The sequence below is a fragment of the Camelus dromedarius genome, chromosome 5 (assembly GCF_036321535.1).
Source record: "Camelus dromedarius isolate mCamDro1 chromosome 5, mCamDro1.pat, whole genome shotgun sequence".
NCBI classification, from domain to species: Eukaryota; Metazoa; Chordata; class Mammalia; order Artiodactyla; family Camelidae; genus Camelus; species Camelus dromedarius.
The window spans coordinates 16,657,001-16,678,479 of NC_087440.1; the positions used below are offsets into that span (position 1 = coordinate 16,657,001).

Here is a 21,479-nt window from a genome sequence, read left to right on the forward strand (position 1 = left end):
CCTGTACAAACCGAGCAAGCAGAACCAAAAGCACCACTTCTCCTCCTCAGCATCTGACAGAACTGAAGGCAGCAAACATCGACAGTCTTTTATTAGCTATGCAACCTACAGTAAAATGAGAAACTATCCCCTAGAGGTTAGATTTTTGGGTGGTGGTTCACGTGTGTCAGGGGTGTGGTAGGAATAAGAAGGATGCGTCTGCAATGAACTTAAATTGAAGGTAAAGTTACTGAGTATCTGGTGGTATCGTGTAGTCAGTGGTATCAAAATGAAAACACTGGTGTTTCAGCCCAGAAGCAGAGTAATACCTCAGAATGATTTTCATCTGGGTCTTTGAGTAATTATAAGTCATTGTATATTTAGCAAGGAGGTCAGGGAGAATGTGTTATTTTGCTGCTGGTTCATTTCCCAAGGAGTTTCCTGGATATCGGATGCATTTGTGAATGAAACAACACCAGGGGACGTGGTCAGGTTTTCCTTGGATTTCCTTGCGCACCAGTGACTAAGTGGTAGGAAGTGCGCTGCTCTCTGGAGGGTATTTTGCATTGTTTTATGAGACTTTGGTGGGAAGAGGGTGTAATAGCAGAACAAAAACTCACTTTGAGAATCGAGACTTGTTTTTTGAGTTAAAAGGAACATGTGCAAGTGTTTAGCATTTTGTCAACAGGGCAGCTGTTGAAAAAAAAAAAAGAAAAACAAAACAGGACAGGAAAAGCGAGGACGTCTCTGATACGAGTCACAATACCCAGTGAGACTGGGCATTCATGCCACTTCCCTGCATTTTGCTCTTAATTTATATTTCTTTGAAACTGGGTGAAAGAATTCCAATCAAAATAAGGAATTGCTGATAATATAGAACGTGTCATTTCACACCACTTCAGTTCAGGCAAGCAGTGGGACGAACTATTTATACATCATGACCAGACATCCGACCAGGGCCTGCTGGGGCTTAGGCCCTGTCATATTTTCTTGCAGAACATTAACATAAATAAAACTCATCAGGCGCTAACCCGCGATAAGCACTTGTGAGGGAGTGCTGCTTGCAGCCAAAGCTTCATTTCCCTCATTCATTAAAATCCTCACAAGAAAGGAAATGTATTTGAGCTTAAGTTTTGCAACTGTTCAGCCTCTAGGGCTGAAGACTTCCCTCTGGAAATGTCTTCACTTACATCTTACTCTGAACATCTTTTAAAATGTCTTTAAATATTATCCTACACGTGGCCTTTTTCAGCCATACTGTAAAATACCCCTCTCTTTCTGTCTTTAGGATGGGAAGAACTAAAATTTCCTTCTCATCATCAGGTTTTCATTTGAATTCATAAGTGCATCATTTCAACAGCTGGCTGCCATCCCCCCAGCGCCGCTGAGAGCTGTGAGAGAGCGGTCAGGTGTCTACGCCCAGGACGCTCGTGTGACCTGGGGGGCTGGGTCCTTAGAGCACATGCGGCCGCCCTCTGAACGTCTTGCCCAGCGAGACGTGTCCTTTCCAGCCATTTCCTCATGGTCTCCTCTCTCTGCTGGCTGTGTGGGCGCCCCCCCCCCAATACCCTATTTATACCTCCTATTTCAACCTCAGACATAATCTCCTAGGAGTTTAAATCCTGGTATTTGTAGAAACCTAGTTTTTCTGGTCTCAAGACAAAGTGAACTTGACAATTAAGTTCTCCAGAATTGTAACTTTTGGTTTCACCCATAGAACTTCAACGTAATCCATGTGTCATTTTTTAAAAATTATCATGAAATAGGCAACTTAGGAAAGAAATTCCTAATTGAGCCTCCCTTCCTAGTAAGATTCTTAGTGCTCTCCGTTCCCTGGGGGCCGCAGAGATAAGAAGGCCTCGTCCTTGCATCCTCCCGGATGCGGTACTACCCGGGGCTGAGGGTGCCCGCGGGCCACGCCGGCTGCGGCAGACCCGCGACGCCCTTGCTCAGGGTCGGCTCCCTCTGCAGAGCTTGGTGATGGGGCTCGGTTTCCTCTGCCTATCCCAGGGAGCAGTTTGTTTTAAACCCACCTTCTCTGATGGGAGTAATCACAATTGACTCACTCGCATTTCTGCACGGGCTAGCTCTAGTTCCTAAGCTGCTCCACCCCGGTTTCCCTTCTTAATGACCCCACTTGAGACTTTTAGAGGACATGGTGATTCATCCTCTCTCAGTGTTCTGTATATTGGAAAGGAGTAGTTGTAAAAAGGGCAGCCTTTTTACACGTGAATGGAGGGGACGTATTCTCCTCTGGCATGGGCACCTCTGCTCTGTGCAGCAGACAGCGCCCACTCCGGTCGCTGTCCTCTCAGCAGACAGGGCGGGCAGGCAGACAGCGAGCGTGGGTTGTTCAGCCGGGCGCGGGGTGCCGCGGCGCCCAGCAGCACGTACACCGTTCTGCTGTTTGCTTTCTTCTGTGACAGTAGGAAAACCAGGGTGGCACAGTGCTCTCTCAATTACATTTTCCCTAAACACAGAATCTTGAGAGCTTTAAAAAAAAAATGAGAGACGTAAATAGGCATGTGGCTGTGTCCCTTGTGGATTCATGCAACAAATTTGGCTCCTCAGATAATCAGATTTCAGAAGAGCAGCAAGTATTCACTTGATGATATATATATAATTTAGAGCCTAAAGACGGGCAGAAGGAAGATGAGAGGGCCTCCTTTTGAAAGAATATGAATGAAAAGGAAGGAATGTCATTAGGATTGTCAAATGCTGAAAGGAGCCACATACAGCCACATACACAAAAACTTGGCTAAGATGGAACCAAAGCTTCTAGGAGTAAGACAAAATAAGAAGGTGAATCTTGAACAAAGGGCAATGTAGACTGTCCACCATGAAAATCTGCCTTAGCAGTGGGATTTGACTTTGATTTAAATTTCCAGAGGAAGCCATGAACGGTCCATGACTGAAACATCAAATCTTGCCTGGGCACATCCACAGTCTAGGACACTGCTGAGGCAGAAAACTAAGTGGAGTATCTCCCAGTTTGGCTTTTTCTTCCTCATTCTACTTCTGAGTTTTCTCATCTTTCAGAAGATGTTCTGGATACTGCCCCTGTTTTTCATGGCTTGTATATTGTTAACGTGCTCCAAATATGCCCAGTAAACGAGCACAAGATTTAACCCATTTTGACGCAAAAATAAATATAATGTCAGTGTCTGTTTTACTGGCACAGTTTAGAGCTAGGGTTAGTTCTGAGAGCAATACCCAGAAATAAGTCATTTGATTTGATTTTTGTCTTCTAAGTCTCCACTCAATGCTTAAGATACTTTTTATCTACAGATCGCAATGAATGTCAAGAAATCCCCAATATCTGCAGCCATGGACAGTGTATTGACACAGTTGGAAGCTTTTATTGCATTTGCCACACTGGTTTTAAAACAAATGCTGATCAAACCATGTGTTTGGGTGAGTATGTGACTATCATTTCCTTTTTTCGTCATATCCTATTGAAAAATTCCTTTGTATCTGCATATATATAAAAGTTAATACTAAACCTTTCAGTAGTTGTTTTGCTGTCTGTAAAATAAAAACCCAAGCAGGCGTGTAACATTATTATCTTTAACAGCCTGAACACCTTTCTTTATATTCATTTGGCTGTTAGTCCCTTTTCACTAAGGAATACATTGAGAAAGATATTAAGACAAAAAATTACTGTTAATAGCCTATTATTCTTTTATAATGTTTACGGGGTTTGCCGTATTGGAACAGAGTGCAGCTTTTGAGTGTTTGAGCATGAGCATTTTTTGGGAAGGGTCTGTAGTTTGTACCAGATCTTCAAAGGTAAATTTACAGATCACTTTTCTAGGGGGAAGGAGCTCAGGATTTTAAATCTCTTCCTTGGTTTCTGTCCTGAATCAGAATGTTGATTTGGAATGAACTTCAAACATGTAATCAATCAATTTCTCTTTCCCTCTTTTCTTTTTCTACTTTAAAGCAACATCCGTTAAGTCTTTTGGGGACTCCATGAACACGAATCAGCCTCACGGCGGGGAAAAGAACAATGAATAGAGTAATGCTTAATGTGCCTGCCTTTGGCTGTGATTGGATTTATCCATTAGGGAACATTCTCGTAAAATTCTGTCATCTTCAGAGCAGATAACAAGTTTTAAGTTAAAGGATTGTACTCAGCCCTGTTCATCACTGGGGAGATAACCCCTGCACAGTAATGGAATCCTGCCCAACTTTCTTTCTCCTTCTTCCGTCTGACTTATCTAGAGCCCCCTCCCAAAGAGCCTGCCCGACTAACGCACTTCACTTGCTTGAGTAAAAATGAACAAGGCAGAAGTCTTGATTGCTGGCAGGGTGATGACACATCTGGACACAGTCTTCAACCACAGACACATACGTTGGAGTCACATTGGGCTCAGCAATAACTTCCTGATTTAAGATCGCAGATAATTTATCTTCATGTCCAGAATTTGAAAGGAAAGGAAATCCCAACTCTAAACACTACATTTTGCTAACCTGAGTGTAACCATCCACTGCTTCTCCATCCCCTTCTCCTTACCCTCCCCATTCTGCCTCACCCTCACAAGCCAGCACTGTCAACTGTTTTCATTTTCTTATTTCCTCTTTAATAGAATGCACACCTACTCTTTATAAGAAAGATGTTAGCTGCTGCCATGAGATGCAGAGACACATAAGACTCCAAAACAGCTGTTTGGAGTATCCAAAATGAAAACTCATAGACCAATAAAAAGACAAATCATAATGCAACAGAAGAGCCAAACTAAGAGCCATCACATTTGGGACAGTGTAGAAGAGAGATAAGTCACCATCTGGTGGGTTTTGGGGGGTGGATTGGAGAAAAGGAACAGATGTCTAAAACTCCAGGTGAGTTAGAAAGCTGATTTATTTTGTTGCTGATTTTGGGGTAGTATCAGGTGACTCACTGCTTTTTGGTAAACTGGAGTGAGAATCTTAAAGGCTGAAGTTTGCCAAAGGTGGCAGCAAATCAAGACCCAGATGCGCACAGAATTTTCCATTTCCAAGTGAAAATATTTGAGAAAAGTGGCAAGGGCGGAGAATTCTAGAAGTAAATAGAATAAAATAGTTCTTGTCCAGTTCTCATGTCCTTAGCTTGCCTCCTTTAGCAAGCCAATCAAGGAAACAATTTTCTCCCAAGGTTTAGAACCTCACCTTTTGCTGGTTTCTCACAGGCAGCTGCCACTGCTGGAACTAATAGCAACATTGAATCTAGAAGTTCTCAGCCTTCATTTGACACTCTGTGAATTCTAAGACGCCCTGTCACCCCAGGTAACCATGTGCCCTTCTCTGCTGTTACTAATCATGTTTTTCTATGTCCTTTGTTCCTGCTAGACATAAACGAGTGTGAGAGAGATGCCTGTGGGAACGGAACTTGCCGAAACACAATTGGTTCCTTCAACTGCCGCTGCAATCACGGTTTCATCCTTTCCCACAACAATGACTGCATAGGTGCGTGAGCGGAACAGTCCGCCCCCGGAGAAAGGCAGTTTTGTGTGTGTTCTTTGTAATTAGCATCCTTTACAGTGTGCTGGCTATCTTTTTTAATATATGCCGTCTTATTATGCATGACAGTTGGGTAAAAGACTTGTCAAATAAGATGTGTTAATTGTCAGATATAGTTACTGCATCTGTTACTTTTATTAGTATGCTCATTAGCAGCTATAATTTTTATGTTTTCTATGCTATGAATTAAATACATTTCAAAATAAATTGGAGTGAATATATTTTAAAACATAAAAGAGATCCTTTGTATAGAAATTACATAATTCAGGAGCAATGTGGACCTACTTGTCTAGATATTTCACTGCAGTCTCTCTTCAAAGAAGTAAATTATTGAATCTATAAAATCCTTCTTATGAAACATGCTATATCATTCATAAGCGAAGCTAAGGAACCAAGTTTTGTATTGTGCTGGAGGCTAATTTTATGTACTTCTAATTATAAGAATACTTAATAATACCCTCAGCTGTACTATTCAGATGTAAATTCAGTTTTAATCTTTAAAAAATGAAACCTAAAGGAAGATCAAGGTGAAACTCATACAAAATCCGAATATAAATTATTCATCCCTGATTAGTAGAATTGTGTCATCTTGTTAGGTTTTGATAGGTGGGTAGAGCCAGGTCTGCTGTTATAAACTAGATCTTCATTGGAATTTCTTAAGTTTGCCTGAGCCGGCAGACCAGTGAAATTCAGAAGATGTATCTCTCCCTTTAAAGGCTTTGATCATTGATGAGAATGTGACATTTCCTTTGGAATATATCAAAGGATATTTTTTTTTCACAGACGTTGATGAATGTGCAACTGGAAATGGGAACCTGTGCAGAAATGGCCAATGCATCAATACAGTGGGGTCCTTCCAGTGTCAGTGCAACGAAGGCTATGAGGTGGCTCCAGACGGGAGGACCTGTGTGGGTGAGTGCTGCCTCAGACAGACCCTGCGGAGGTCACTGCCGGAGACCACCCAGGGAACCGTGCAGGCTCCATCACAATTCTTCAGAAGCCTGCAGGAAAAAGATCAAAGTAGAATTACACTAATCCTGCCAGTAGACTTTGGGTGTATGTGTGTATGGGATACGTACCGCTTTCCCCCTTATCTTTTAGAAACTAAGTTGTTTTTTTTTTAACTTACAGAGAACAGTTCAGCTGTTCAGTATAATAGTTAAATTGTTCTATAAACAACTGTAATTCCCTTTTTAAAATTTTTTTCCTTCAAAATAGCTTTGTAGTGAACTCTTATATAATCTTTTGGGTGCCCTCAAAAATCTTCAGACCCACCGACTTTTCACATGCTGTACTTTCCTGGAAATACTTAATTTGCTGTAGATCAAATAAAACACGGCCGTTACATCGCACACTTCCGAAAGCTGATAAAGCTGATTTTTATTGAGTCGTTAATTTTTATCCATGGTAGAGTTTGTGGGCTTGAGTAGTTTTATGTATTTCTTTGATTTGAGTCCAGTTTCTCTGAATTTTAATTGCTTGATGGAAATCATGCCAGTGGGAACCTCTTTCTTCTTTTCCCCTTTTCTTTGTAGATATCAACGAATGTCTCCTAGAACCTGGAAAATGTGCACCAGGTACCTGTCAAAATTTGGATGGGTCCTACAGATGCATTTGTCCACCTGGATACAGTCTTCAGAACGACAAGTGTGAAGGTAGGAGGGCTGCCAGTATTTGGAAATGAACAGTACTGGTTACTACATTGATACTATCAAAGTCACATTTTTGAGAAGGTGGGATGGTGTCTTCATTTCGGAATACTTTATCAGAAGCAGATTCAGGGGGTAGCATATTACTTATGGGCTCACAATTAGTTGGTGTGACAAGAACATCAGATTGTCATGCTAATCTATGATGAAGCTATTTTGCTCTGTGTGTATAGATGATTACGTGACCCTGACCCTTTTCCAATGTGCTTTTATGCAGCTTGTAAAAAAGAAAATCCCAGATTACATGTGTTTAAAGGTCAATGGGTTGCAACTGATTCCAGTTAAAATCTTTAAGTGACCACATTCAAGGTTAGATGAATGTGGCTGTACAATTTGCCTGTGTTGTTTTGACTTGCAGAGTGGTAGAAATGTGTAACTACAGATAAATTCTCAGATTTTATAGGACCGCATTCCTCAATAAATAGATCATTGCATTAAATGAAGGCCATTAATTGCCGGAACTTTACAGATAAATAGGGTGAAAAGGACTTTTAAGAAGTCACCTCGTCCGTGCTCCCACCTTTAAACAAGGCTGTATCTAATCCATAATGAGTTAGAATTTCCCCCACTTTTAATATCATCAGTGAGAAATGTTATTATATGTCTAATTTAAATTGCCTTCAAGGGATAATATTCTAAATGAAACATTTAATCAAAATTAGGCCTAAATGCAAATTATTAAGTGTTATGTTACCTCTATTAGAGATCAGCTTTATTCACTCCATGATTAATGCAAAATTACCCTAAAATGAACAGAATGAAAATGTATAGAAAGAAAAATTAACTTCCCGAATAGTCAGTAAGTGTGTTTATTCTAAATCTTTGTCCCTATGCTTATGAAGTTGGCACCTACAGTTTAATTTCTACCATAAGAGAAAGAATCATAAGAACAAAACCACCCACCAAAAGGAAACATCTGAGCATTTTTACAAAAGTTGACTTTTAAGAGAAGGTTGGATGTGGGGGTGGGGGGAGTGCAGGAATGGAGTCATTGCATCATTATCAGGGCTTCAGACCCATTAGTAAAACCACAGGGAAGACAATGCAATTCCAAGTGCCACATAATAACGTGCTGTGCTGAAGAGGCTGGTTTTGCCTTGTGTAGGAAGAGAATCACTTTGCACTGCACATTTATTTCTAGAGTGTCTATTGTGTGGCATTTACAAAATTAAGTCAGGATAACGAAGTTACTTTCCTAACTTCCCCTTTGTTGGACCTCATGGGAATAAAATTGTGAAATGCGAATACATTTTGGTGTGGGTAGAACTCTTTGCACAAAACTGAAAATAGAGAGTCCCAGGATACAAGAGAGATCTGTTTTGTTGGGGAAAAAAAAGTATTTCTATAAAAATAGTGTGGCTCAGAATCAAGACTTACCTCTTTTTCACTACAAATTTCTGCTGAAGGTCGGGGAAAAGATGGGTAAGTCTCTTGGAAAGAGTGGCCATGCTTTTTCCACAAGTAGGATGAGCATGCATTGACTGACCAAACCAAGACAGTTTTGAGGAGGGCACTATTAATAATGAGTCCAGGCCAACAGGCATAAGCTAGGACTCTCCCAGGCAAGCTAGGACATGTGGTTACCCAAGCCATTCAGACTTCCCTGCACACCACCCTTAATTTCCCCCTTACAGTAGCTAAGGTATATTAATATGTTAAAGGAAACATGTCACAATTATGTGTGTCGAATTCCTATTATCTCTATGATGAAAGAAAAACTATAGCCTATACACAGAAGGCATTTTTGTGTCTTCAGGAAAATTAAACTGCAAATGAGAGTTAGGAGCCTCCTCTCCTGTAATATCTTCAGATTATATTGCATAGGATTATTTTCCCAAGGATTAGTGCCCTTGTGCAAGTCACAGTTTTAGGGTGATAGCACGGGGTACTGGAGAAAGCACTGTGGATGGCTGGAAGGCAACAAATTTGGTTCAGAGGTCTAGATCTCTCGCTGAGTAACTCATTGTCAACACAATTAAAATTTCAGAGCTTCTGCTTACTGTGGAATGGTGAAGTCAGACTCTAGACTCTCTTCCTTCCTTCCTAGTTCAGGTGGTATGACATTACTCCCACTTTTTAAATTGGCCAAGACACTCAGTCTGGGTAAAAGATGTTTCTCACTGCATCCCTAAGAAGGCACTTGCAGATTCCACTTTTACAACAAGAACCATCAAAACTAATTTTCTAAGTCGTCACTGCCTAGAAGTCTACTCGCAGCATTAGGATACAGGAAAAAAACCTTCGTTATTGAGTCGTGAAACTTAGTTACAGTCTGCACTTCTACATTTTGCATGTGGTATCTGATGGTGTCTCCATTGTGTTTTCACTTTGTTTGACACATGTGTTTCTTTCAGATATTGATGAGTGTGTTGAAGAGCCAGAAATCTGTGCCTTGGGCACGTGCAGTAACACTGAAGGCAGCTTCAAATGTCTGTGTCCAGATGGATTCTCCTTGTCCTCTACTGGGAGAAGGTGCCAAGGTAAGTGCTTTTGCCTTTTGACTTTCATTACTCTGTGTTTATTTGTTGTGGTTTTATTTTTTTTAAACATGGCAAAGCTTAGCGTCTTTGTGAAGAGAAGATGGAGACTTTTCATTCACCCAGAGGCCTAATGATTACCATATGTCAGAAAGTTCAGTTTTACTTTTAAGGTTAAAAACTTACCCGTCAAGTTACGGTTGCTTGTACAATGACTGTCCTGGCACTTTAAACCTGTCTCTCCCCTAAGAACAGAGATGCTGATAGATCAGTCAGTGGGGGATCAGCCAAGAGCCACTGAACACAGCAAACCCGGGGTGGCGGGGGGAGTTCAGCTGCAGATTCTCTGCCTCTGAAGAGGTGACCTGTGTAAATACGGGCCAAAAGCTAGACTGTCGGACAGAAAAATGCAGAGTAACTCACTTGCTCCCAGGATATAGTGCCCACCTCTGACATCACAAGGTTTCTAAGAAAACAGAAAAATAAATTTGAACTGACCAGCAGTCTTGCTGGCCCATAGTCTGTTTTCAGGAATAATACTTCAAAAAAAATCGAAAGGGAGCCTGAACTTAAGCATAACACAGTTTATTATGTCTCAGAAAACTGTTGAGGTTTTACTAAGCAATGCAATTGTGTGTGTCTATCTACTTACACAAACTAGCTTAGTGAATTCAGGACAGAACACACACACACACACGCATGTTCCATCCCCTACTCTGGCCTAGTGTTTTGGGCTTTTTTTGTTGTTGTTTGTTGTTCAGGGTTTTTTTCTTGGTTATTTTTTTTTGTCTTTTTTTTTTTTTTTTTTTTACTTTGCTTCCATATTACCAAGTAAGAGGCAAAAGATACATCATTTAAGATTCTAAAAATTGGGTTTAGGGATCCCAGCCTTGCCATTTTTAGCCTAGGGCAAGTCATTTAATCTTTTGGAAGCTCAATTTTCTTATTTTTAAATGGCAGTAATAGTACCTGCCTGACCAGTCGTACTGCGTATGTGACAAAGCCTTGCTTGTTTCTGATCCTTCATAGGCTGTTGTTACTGTTATCCAAATTGGCTGCTGTTCACTTTTCAACTAGTCATTTTGTCACCCAATATTTAGAAGTGTGAGAGGGGAGAGCTGAGAGGTCTCAACTGGTTTGATCTTGTAGGTGGATATTAGAGGCCCATGTGGGTTTCTGGGTTGTGGGTGGGGAGGCGCTTGATTCAAGCAGATATTCTGTCTGTATGGTAAAGACCAGCCAGATAAATTCTAGCTCCTGCTCCCCTGTTTTTGTGTGCCTTTGGCTTGGCCAGAGTTTGGAAAGAAAGCAGTGAGAAACCAGGTGTGAATCTGCCGATGTGGCAGGCCAGAGGAAACTCATAGGCTATTAATTCAATTTGCACTGGCCTGTCACAGAGCAAGCGAACGCTGCAGGAAGAATCAGCCCAGCTGTGAGCAGCCCTGCCACATGCTCAGCTCCAAGAGGCAGAGCCAGGACTGAGGAATGCAAGCAGGGAAAGTGACTTTTGTAGTTCTGATGAAATTTCAAAGGTCATTAAGGGCTCTTGGCAGATGGACTGGTAAACAGGCACCCTACCGAGTCCAAGTTTAAGGATGTAGGCGCACACAGCTCTCCTTCCCAACGCGAGGCACCTTTGATGAATAAACCAATTCTAGACAACCACCACAAGCAAATGTAAATCTCCCACAGAGCCCAGATTTTGCTGGAGCCAGGGAATTAAGAGCCGAGTTTTTATTATAAGATGACAAATTAGGAGTCAGTCTTCTATTGCCCATAAAATGAGAAAATTCCACAGAACCACAGATAATGTTTTGGAAGGAATAAATGTGATATAAGAATGAGATGAACAGATCCTGGCACCTGAAGGCGCCAGATGTAAACGAGCCACTCCCACTCACAAAGTTCACAAAGGGAATTTGTCACTTAGGCTCACTCTAAACTTCACGCCTAGATTTTTTTTTCAGGGGTGACATGGTAGAGTGGTGTTGGGGAGATGGGCGAGGGTATAACAGGAAGAGAATGAGAAAATTAACCAACACTAGACCAATATTAGAACATGCCTGTATCTAGGTGTAAAAGAAACATTACAAGCTGGAAGACAAAGGAGAGAATTAAGTTTCGATATAATTGTTGAGACATTTTTGCGAATAGTCACTAAATTATATCTTAAGACCGTTGTAGGCAAAATAATAAAAACAGGACCAATAAACACAAAACACTGTGACAATGAACTTGAAGAATAAAGCAAATCAAAAGATGTTCTTCAAGAAAGTACAATTTGTTAAATCTTGAAGCTTCTTAGCAAAACAAACATTTAAGTAGCAGAGATGCTGAAGGACAAGGACAGGCTTTTATTTCTCTTGACCTTCAGAAGAGTAGTCCACTGAAAGGTGCCTGGTAGGTCCCAGCCATAGCACATGTGACAGTGGAATAGAAAGGAGAAAGAGAATTTATCTGCAAGAGTTGGTAGCCATGAAGAGTTGATCAAGTTCATTGTGAAGGCCAACTGAATTTGACTTACTGGAGCCTGGTAAATACCACTGATTGACTGATTGATTGATATTTTCACTTTAATTCATGAAAAGTTTTCTGCTATGATCTTTGGCAACTCAGTTATTCTTATATTGTCTCCTTTGCCACGAAATAAGAGATGGTGAAGTTGCCTTAACAGAAATCATAAATGGCTATGATAGCATGCTAGCTGGAATTGAAAACCAGTGACAGGGGAGGGCAGACCTGCTCAGACAGAAAGAAAGGGGACTTGTGCAAAATGGATATGAAAGCACTTCCTTAAAGCCTGCAGATTTTAGCCTCTGTGTAACTCCAGAGGAGTTTGCAAGGCTTTGAAGTCAAGTTTGAGGGAAAACACACCCCACGCTCTTAGATGAGCTCACTTTTTAAAGTCACCCAATTTTCTCTGTAAGAAATGGAAAAGTCAGTTTCCAAAATTATGTCAAGCAATATTGGAGAATTTTGTAGAACTAGATCCCATGTTCCATGTTGGAGTCACCAAGAAATAATTGATATTAAAGAAATATATTATTTGAAAGAACGATTATTCTCTCTCCCATCCACCCACCTCCCTGCCTTCCTCTTTACCTTCCTTTCTCTCTGTTGAGCTAAACAGACTTCTGTGTGTGTGCGCACATGTGTAAAGTCTGCCCAAAGCCCCACATGTATTTTGTAGACAGAAGCTGCATGAGTAGCTGCTTCAGTGAACGACCATTGAGTTGTATTTTTGCCAGTCCACAAAATTGACACAACTTTATTTGCTCTCTTCCTAGAATCTGGGGTTTTATTTTGGCTCCAGGGCTTAGGGGACACAGAATAACAGCGTAGTGTGATATCAGAGTAAATACAAGAACTGGGAGGTCTACCTCAGGCTAGTGTGCTCGCTGAATGTTCTCCAAAACACATGCGCGCAGAGCTATCAGTGAAGGGATCTTGTGAATGAGTCCACCTCTGAACGTCCCCATCCTGAAGTCACTGATGATGTCAGCTTTGAAATGTGGCAGTGCTGGTTTTTATTATTCACATCAGGTTATCTTGGAAAGTTGGATAAAGTGAGAAATAATAAGGTGAAAGCCATATAGATTTGTTCATCAGATCTCACTACAAAAGTTACCTCCAACTTTGAAGAGCTCAGCTCAGTTACTAAGTATGAGTTTAGAGATGAGATCACATTGAACAGGATGGATCGTTTCTCATTCAGTATTACACCGTGATGATTTAGCAGGAAAGCAGCTGAAGGGTCCCTTGAATTTATGTTGCAGATTTAAGAATGAGCTACTGTTACGCGAAGTTTGAAGGAGGAAAGTGTTCTTCACCCAAATCCAGAAATCACTCCAAGCAGGAGTGCTGCTGTGCCCTGAAGGGAGAAGGCTGGGGAGATCCCTGTGAGCTGTGCCCCACTGAGCCCGACGGTATGTCTGCCATCTGCACTTCTCTTAGGGTCAGTCAAGGTGCAGGCTGTACAGCCATGGGCCTTCAGAAAATAAGACAACTTAATGTAAGTCTAATTAAAATGTTCACTCAAATTATTTTATCTCAGGCGCTAGGTAATTATCTTCTCCTGAACTGTTATGACTCAAAGCTGCCTGAGTAGTGGGCACACCAGCTCTGGGAGCCTTGGCAACTTCCTCTGGCTTCCGGGCCCGGCCTGTTCCTCGTGTTCTGACACGTGCAGCACGTGGCACTGTGGCCTCCACATCACACCTGGGGAGGGGCCTGTGGCCAGCTGCCGTGGGTCTGTCTGTGAATGAGTGTTCGTCTCCCCCACAGAGGCCTTCCGCCAGATCTGCCCCTACGGGAGTGGGATCATCGTGGGGCCTGATGATTCAGCAGTTGGTGAGTGTCTCGTGCTGGATTCTCAGCGTTTCTTAATTTTCTCACCCAGCCTCTTCCTTGTCTTTTCTCCAGCTGTTCTCATTTCTCCACATGTATCTTGGAAAATTACGCTTTACTTTTTTTTTGTCTTTCCCTTTAGATACCAATTCTGTTATTGTATTGTAATACTAGCTATTTCATCGATAAGACACGGAAATGATCATAATTTACCTTTGTGCTTCAAAAAAGTTACCTTGTTATTCACTAAAAAATATTTTTATGTTTTATATTTCCCTCCTTTGCTTAAGATATGGATGAGTGCAAAGAACCTGATGTCTGTAAGCACGGGCAGTGCATCAACACCGACGGCTCCTATCGCTGCGAGTGTCCCTTTGGCTACATTCTGGAAGGGAATGAATGCGTGGGTGAGTAATACGGTGTTTTCTTCCCCTGGAATTTTTACAGATTAGAAATTGAGCTATCCAGCACGCATGCTAAGAAGTGTAAGTACCAAGATGGGACAGAAGTAGGCTTTGTTCACTCATTCCTGGGAAGCCATTCAGCAGTGCAGGCTCCGTCCCCGCCACGTACCAACCACGGGGCTAGGTTCTGTGGCTACAGCAGTGAACCAAGCCAGCACGGTCCTTCCTTACATGGGCCTCACAGTCTGATGACGAAGACAGTGAACACAGTTGAAGAGACAGCGGAAAGGGTAGCATTATAATGAAAGCCTTTGTGAAATTTACAAGTGAAAAATTGTCAGTGGTCCTAATCTTCCTCTCTCAGTATGTACAACACAAAATTTACCCAGAGTTTGTGAAGGGCTGTGTACAGAGTGTAAATTTCTCTTGCTTTAACCCCCTTATGAAAATGTCAAAGAATGGCTCCCATGGCAAATCTCTGACCTCTTCAGTCAGGACTAACTCCTGACTGAATACAAGCATTATGTCTGTTTATCGGAGAAACCCAAACCCACTCAACGTGACCTGAATTAATAATGGCATAAGTGCTGAGGGTCTGTCTGTGCACATTAGAAAGTGTTCTTCCATAGAGGGAATCAGGGCAGGAGGTTTCCACCCGCAGCCGTGGCTGTGGGAGCTTAAGCATGTGTTTTGGCCTTTCTCAGCCTTAGAATATAATACCAAATAGATGGACTGAAATATTTCTTCTTACCTCACAGCACTAAAAATCAATGATATTGTGATTTTTATTGACTTGAAGGAGATAGAGTATTTTTGACAGTGAAATGCGGTTTCGTAGCAGAACAAAAGCAAAGTTGTCGGTATTTTCTCTTCGGTATCTTCAGTTAGTGCTGAGATTATGTGAGAAATAAGCTTCATCACTGGGGTCTCTCTGCCATACCTCTTGCCTTCACTTTCTGACTTCAGAACCTGATAGATAATCCATCACTCTTCTGTGCTCTAGACTGCTAAGATAGCAGTCTAACTCCTCCAAAATGTTCCTTTCCCAAAGGAAGATATTCTCCCCAAGAGATGTGTCAGAATAAGAACAGTCAGTATTCTAGGTGGACAGGTCAGGAGACATACATTTTTTTTTTTTGAACTTCCTTGGTAAGACTTGTTCCCTCTCCACAGTTGTTTAGAGAGATCATACCCTAAATATATTTCTTTCTAGCCTTTCTTCTGCCTAATGTAAACCATCTGGTTTCAACAGAATCAACAAAATCTACTTGAATCTTGACTTTATCCAGTGTATTAATTTTACTTAACCTCTGGTCTCTTATTTTGCGTAAGTTTAGTCTTCTATTTTATATCTGGCAAAAGTCCATCATGTTTAAGGCTTCTTGGAGAATGATGTAATGTAAGGCCAAACTGGAGAAGTATTTCTAGCTTTAAGTAAGTGAAAACTTTTGACTTGTGAGAGAAGCCTTGTTTTAACCCTTTGAGCATCTATTCCCAGTAGATGTACTCCTTCCTAACGCAGGAGACTGGAACAACTCCTGGAGGAGAGCACCATGAGGGCTAGAAGCCCAGGTACTGTTACTGCCACTTAGCAAGTCAGACTTCATAGCTGTAAATCTAGGTACTAGGACCTGTGCTCTCCTTTCTTGCAAGGACAGAATGAGAAAGCAAAACGTTGTACATCAAAGTACTCCAGTAGAATGAAACGTATATGCTGAGTCCAGGTCCATTTTTCTCTCAATTCTTCATGTGCCGACTGCATTCCCGATCCCTCGCAGATACCGATGAGTGTTCCGTGGGCAACCCTTGTGGAAATGGAACCTGCAAGAATGTGATTGGAGGTTTTGAATGCACCTGTGAGGAGGGATTTGAGCCGGGTCCAATGATGACTTGTGAAGGTAAGCCTCTTGGACACAGAGTGGTCGGTTACATGTTCTGATCACAGGGACAAGTTAGTTGATTACAGTTGTTAATATTAATTACCATTCAGGGTGTATAAAGTAAAGGACACCTGGGCCTCTTGGGCCGTGCTGTCATTTCTTCTCATGGTGTCCTCTCTGAAGAGAGTCTCTGAAAAAGATGTAACTGCTTCAGGGCACAAGTCACTGCACATCTCATGCAGAGTTCTTGGTGTCTACTACCCTCTTTCTTATTTTCCATTTCCCCCTTTTTCCCCTTCGTATCCCATGCTCCCTTTCTCTTTGCTTTTTCTCTACTTGTAGAAACATCTACACACTAAAATAACCGCCACTGTCCTTCAGGCATCTGGGGGCAGTCACAGCAAAAGAGGTTGTCCATACTCCGTGAGCACCGTCAGTGTGCCTGGTGGGATGTACGGAAAGAAGGGCGGGGAAGGGAGTACCTACAGCAGTGGTTCTCACAGGGTAGTCCCTGGAGTAGCCTCATCGGCATCACCTGGGAACTTGTTAGAAACACAGGTTTTCACCTCAGACGTCCTGAATCAAACTCTAAGAGTGGGACCCAGCAACCGTCCAGGATATTCTGAGGAACTCTCAAGTTGAGAACCACTGGTCTAAGAAAACGAGGAGGATGTAAAGTTAGAGGATAAAGTGAGTATTAAAGTGAGCTCCTCCTGGGAGAGATGGCTCGTCAGTCCTCATGGTCGGAGTTGTTGGTGAGTCTTTAAAGGCTCCGACTAAATCACGACCTGAAGGCTCACTGATGTTACCAGCCAGCATCGTTGGCCTTAGGGAGAAACATGATCATCAAAACAGTCTGTTTTAACCCTGCTTTTTCCAAAACACATTCTGATGGTTTAAAACTATGAAGTTTACAGAAATCACTTTTATCTGTTCTATTTAAGGCTATAACTTGCCCCTCGGTGTGAACTAACCATCTCTTTAAGTATAAAACTGTTCAGAACACCATTTTCATTGGGCATAAGAATCACTGTTACTTCATAGGAGTCTCTTTTATATGGGGAAGGAGAGGTGGTTAACAATATTGGATGGGTCCGCTTCTGTTCTTGACAGTTATTTGGCTAAATGGGGTAAAACTGATCCCCATTCCATGTGACTTTAGGGAGTGGCAAGTGGTCTCCTTGAGGCTTCAAAGCCAGATTTTCAGAAAAGCCCCTAGATCTGTAGGATGAGGTGTAATTTCTCATCCACCTAAAGAACAATTAAATCATACCAGGACAGTAGGCATAAACTGAGACTGTGCCAAAAGAACCAAGATGTATGATCACCCTACTTACACCAGTTATAAAGTAACCAACTCATTTTATTCCTTGAAAAATCAGACACTGCATGGTCCATCCATGTTTACCACAAGTATTACAACTTCTGGTGAAAGTACATTCCTTTTTTTTGGTTGATGCCTATGACCCATTATTTTACTACTTTTTGCTGCAGATATAAATGAGTGTGCCCAGAATCCTCTGCTCTGTGCTTTCCGATGTGTGAACACTTATGGGTCCTATGAATGCAAGTGTCCGGCTGGATATGTTCTGAGAGAAGACAGAAGGATGTGCAAAGGTGAGACTTTCATGTTCAAGGTCCTCTGAGCCACTCTGTCTCTGACGGGAGATGTCCCTCCGAAGCTGCCATTAACAGAGGAAGGCTGGGAATTGGGGAACACTGCTGTAGTCCAACGACAGTATGGGGGTTGTCATTGCTACCTTTTCTCCTAAATTGTAGCTGAAAGCATCATGAAGCTGAGTCGAGGGCTGCACTGCAGCTCCTTTTCACTATGCACAGCATGCCTATGGCATGCCAGCTCTTCTGCAAGATGGGAGGATATAAAGAAAAAAAGACACTTCCCCACATGCAAGCAGCTCAATATGAAGAGACTGAGACAGAGATATAAGTAGCCATACTGCAGTATACTAACAACTAAGAACACAAAGGAAGGCATATGAATGTTAAAAAATAACCCCCATCACTAAGAGATACTATATTGCAAGAATGGGGTAGCACATGGAATCTACTTCAGTTAAACAATTTCTATTAAAAATGCTTGCTGAACACCTGCAGTTGCCAAAGCACTGGGCTAGGCTCTGGTACACAAACTTGGGTAAGTCCTGGGGCTTCTTGAAGCGCTCTGGTTTGCTCCTCCCAAGATCTTAAATGAGCAAATACCTGTTCTCTTCAAATGGCTTAAATAGAATTTTTCTTGACGGTGGGAAGATAGTTCCTAAGTGAGAGCTTGACATCACATGCAGGGTGAGGGGGAAATGCAACAGGACGGAAAGTAAAGAATGGGGAAGACCCACCCCGTGCTGGAAGGAAGGAAATGGAGGGAAGGACCAGTAGCGAAGAAGAAATTTGTGGATGCTTGTCTTTTCCTCAAAGTATAAAACCCAAAACATTTATTATACAATGATTCTAATACTATGTTAAGTATTGTATAATAGAAGCTTTGGCTTATTATTATAACATATTGTGATGATAATGCTGTTGTTACAATTATTATATTATGGAAGCTTTATACAAGGCCTTTTTAGTTCATTTCATCAAAAAGAATTAGAAATCACACTTCCTGCTTTTTAAGAGGCTATTTGGTAGAGAGCAACTTCATGAGTTCAAAGGGGTTTAGAAGACTCCTTCCCGTCTTAAGAGACCAGCACTCAACAATGCAAAAGGAAGTAGGTTAATGATGAAACACTGTCCATGAAAATTGATTACTTAATACCGTTTTATGTTTAAAAGGCAGGAAATTAATGCAGCTCCTTTTGTGAATTTGTGGTTGTACATTCTTTCCAGATGAGGACGAGTGTGAGGAGGGAAAACACGACTGTGCAGAAAAGCAAATGGAATGCAAGAACCTCATTGGCACATACATCTGCATCTGCGGACCTGGGTATCAGCAGAGGCCTGACGGAGAAGGCTGCGTAGGTAAGGGAACGCCTGCCACGGGAGCTTGGGGGGAGTCGGAAGTGACAGAAGGGACTCGGGCACTGGGTTCTTCTCGGCCAGAGCCATTCTGCCTCTCAATCCACCTGCACCCTCCTCCTCTCTCTCTCTGAGATGGACTTTGCCTGCTTTCTGGGCCCACTTTGGTATTTCCTCAAGTCCCTTCCTTTACTTTTTATACTCCTTGGTTGTCTTGGGGTTAGTTCTCTCCACCACATTAGAATACCTCCCTACTGATTTAACTTGGCTACTACCACCCCGACACTGAGTACACATGCCAGGCCCCTCTGGACCGGGAACATCACGAAACCAGTGGGACCTACCTCCAGAGAATCTGGTCTTGTCTAAAATGGGGCCCAGACACTTAGTTTTAAAACCTCCCCAGGTGATTCTAATGTGGATTCAGCATTGAAAACCATAGTAAACCAGGGATTGGCAAACCACAGCCCTAGCACCAAATTCAGTCTGCCAGCTCACCACCTGATTTTCTAACTAGACTTGTGCTGGAACATAGCTGTAACCATTTACTTATTTATTGTCCATGGCTGTTTTCATGCCACAGTGGCAGAGGAGTTGCAACGGAGACCATATGGCCCGCAACGCCTAAAATACTGACCCTGTGTTATATAGTAATACTGTAATTACACTGTTACTTACAGAAAAAGATTCCAACAGAGGTAGGGGGGAAAACTTAGAAAATTCCCACATGCACCCTTTTTCCTTTTTAATAATCAGTGACATCAGGAAAGTATATTTTATGTTGTCAGTCAAGAAGTTTAAGAACGTCATTGTCCCCTTATCTTATAAGATACATAATTAAACAAAAGTTGAAGAGCACCAAAGTAGCATGTGGATTCATGGTCACACACTGGGTCTTCTGGGATCAGTGATTCTCAGCCTCAGCTGCACATTAGAATCACGTGGAGAGCTCAGTCCCACCCCAGATATTCTGATTTATTTGGTCTAGGGGCAGCCGGGGGCATTGGGAATTTTAACCTGTTTTAACACCGTTCTGCATGTTACCTCCCACTCTGCTTCTCATAATGAGATCTCTGCCTCAGGGGCTCAGAACTGTTCTCAGTGAGAAGCGTCCAGGCAAATTATTTATGAGCTTTCTAAATAATCGTAAGACTTTCTAGCTTTTGTAATGCTTTTTTTTTTAAACTGGGAGACTAAATTACGATTTATTACTTCTTAATATTGTTGAAGTATTATAATAAGCATAATCTATATTGAATCAGAAGATTAGTGTAGACAGACACCCTCAGGTCAAAACTGACCATCACAGGCATTATTCTACTGAAGTACTGGAACATCTGACATATTGGTCTTATCTTTTCTTCTTTCATTTAAAATAATCCTTTGAGAATCGTCCTCATGCATAGATATGGAAAGTTTTAAACTTTAAGTGAAAAATGTAAGTGTACCTCAAATGCTGTCATCTGTATTTAAGTATATAAAAATGCTATCAGTGATGCTTTTAAAAGGGTGGAGGTGCACACACGCATGTGTCTCTGTGTATGGGCATAACTGATCTCTGGAAGGATACTTTAGAAACTGGCAGTAGCACTGGTTTGCTTCCCAGGACGGGGATTTGGTGGCTGGGGAAAGGGGGAGAGGGGGCCACTTTTGCTGAATATTCTTTTGTACCTTTCGGAACTGTGCGAATAGGTTACCTATTCACAAACTAAATTTAAAATGAGAAAAGAACCCATCCTTGTGCAAAGCGGACAGATGACTCCTCCCGTTTTTGGCCCTTGACACAGATGAGAATGAATGTCAGACCAAGCCTGGGATCTGTGAGAACGGCCGCTGCCTCAACACCAGGGGGAGCTATACCTGCGAGTGCAATGACGGCTTCACAGCCAGCCCCAACCAGGACGAGTGCCTTGGTGAGTACAGACGACAGGATGCTTTTTAACTCCAGCGGCCAGGCTGGGACTCTCGAAACCAGTTCTCTTATCTGAAATATTTGAGGAAGAGTTAGAAAACGTTCATATTTTGGAGGTGACTCAGTGACCGTGATTGTCCTTTGGGGCTTGTTAGCGCCACCCTGCAGCTAAATTCTTCCTGTGCTAATTGTATCACTTGTTTGGAATTTCTTTCTCAACTGCCTTTTTAAGCCGTTGGGGCTCAGGATCAGCTTCCATGTGTCTCTGCGCCCCTCTCTCTAGCATGGCTCTTCCCCCA

General features: G+C 42.0%; 1 protein-coding gene across 1 annotated transcript in view; it reads left to right on the forward strand.

Moving 5' to 3' along the window:
- FBN1 (fibrillin 1) overlaps positions 1-21,479 on the forward strand; it is a 239,305-nt gene that overhangs the window by 190,456 nt on the left and 27,370 nt on the right. The window contains exons 45-56 of the mRNA XM_010998625.3: positions 3,268-3,393; positions 5,308-5,424; positions 6,262-6,390; positions 7,014-7,133; positions 9,542-9,667; positions 13,441-13,590; positions 13,949-14,014; positions 14,302-14,418; positions 16,194-16,313; positions 17,790-17,912; positions 19,140-19,271; positions 21,056-21,181. Coding sequence (XP_010996927.2) covers positions 3,268-3,393; positions 5,308-5,424; positions 6,262-6,390; positions 7,014-7,133; positions 9,542-9,667; positions 13,441-13,590; positions 13,949-14,014; positions 14,302-14,418; positions 16,194-16,313; positions 17,790-17,912; positions 19,140-19,271; positions 21,056-21,181 — 1,452 coding nt within the window. The remainder of the gene's footprint in view (positions 1-3,267; positions 3,394-5,307; positions 5,425-6,261; positions 6,391-7,013; positions 7,134-9,541; positions 9,668-13,440; positions 13,591-13,948; positions 14,015-14,301; positions 14,419-16,193; positions 16,314-17,789; positions 17,913-19,139; positions 19,272-21,055; positions 21,182-21,479) is intronic.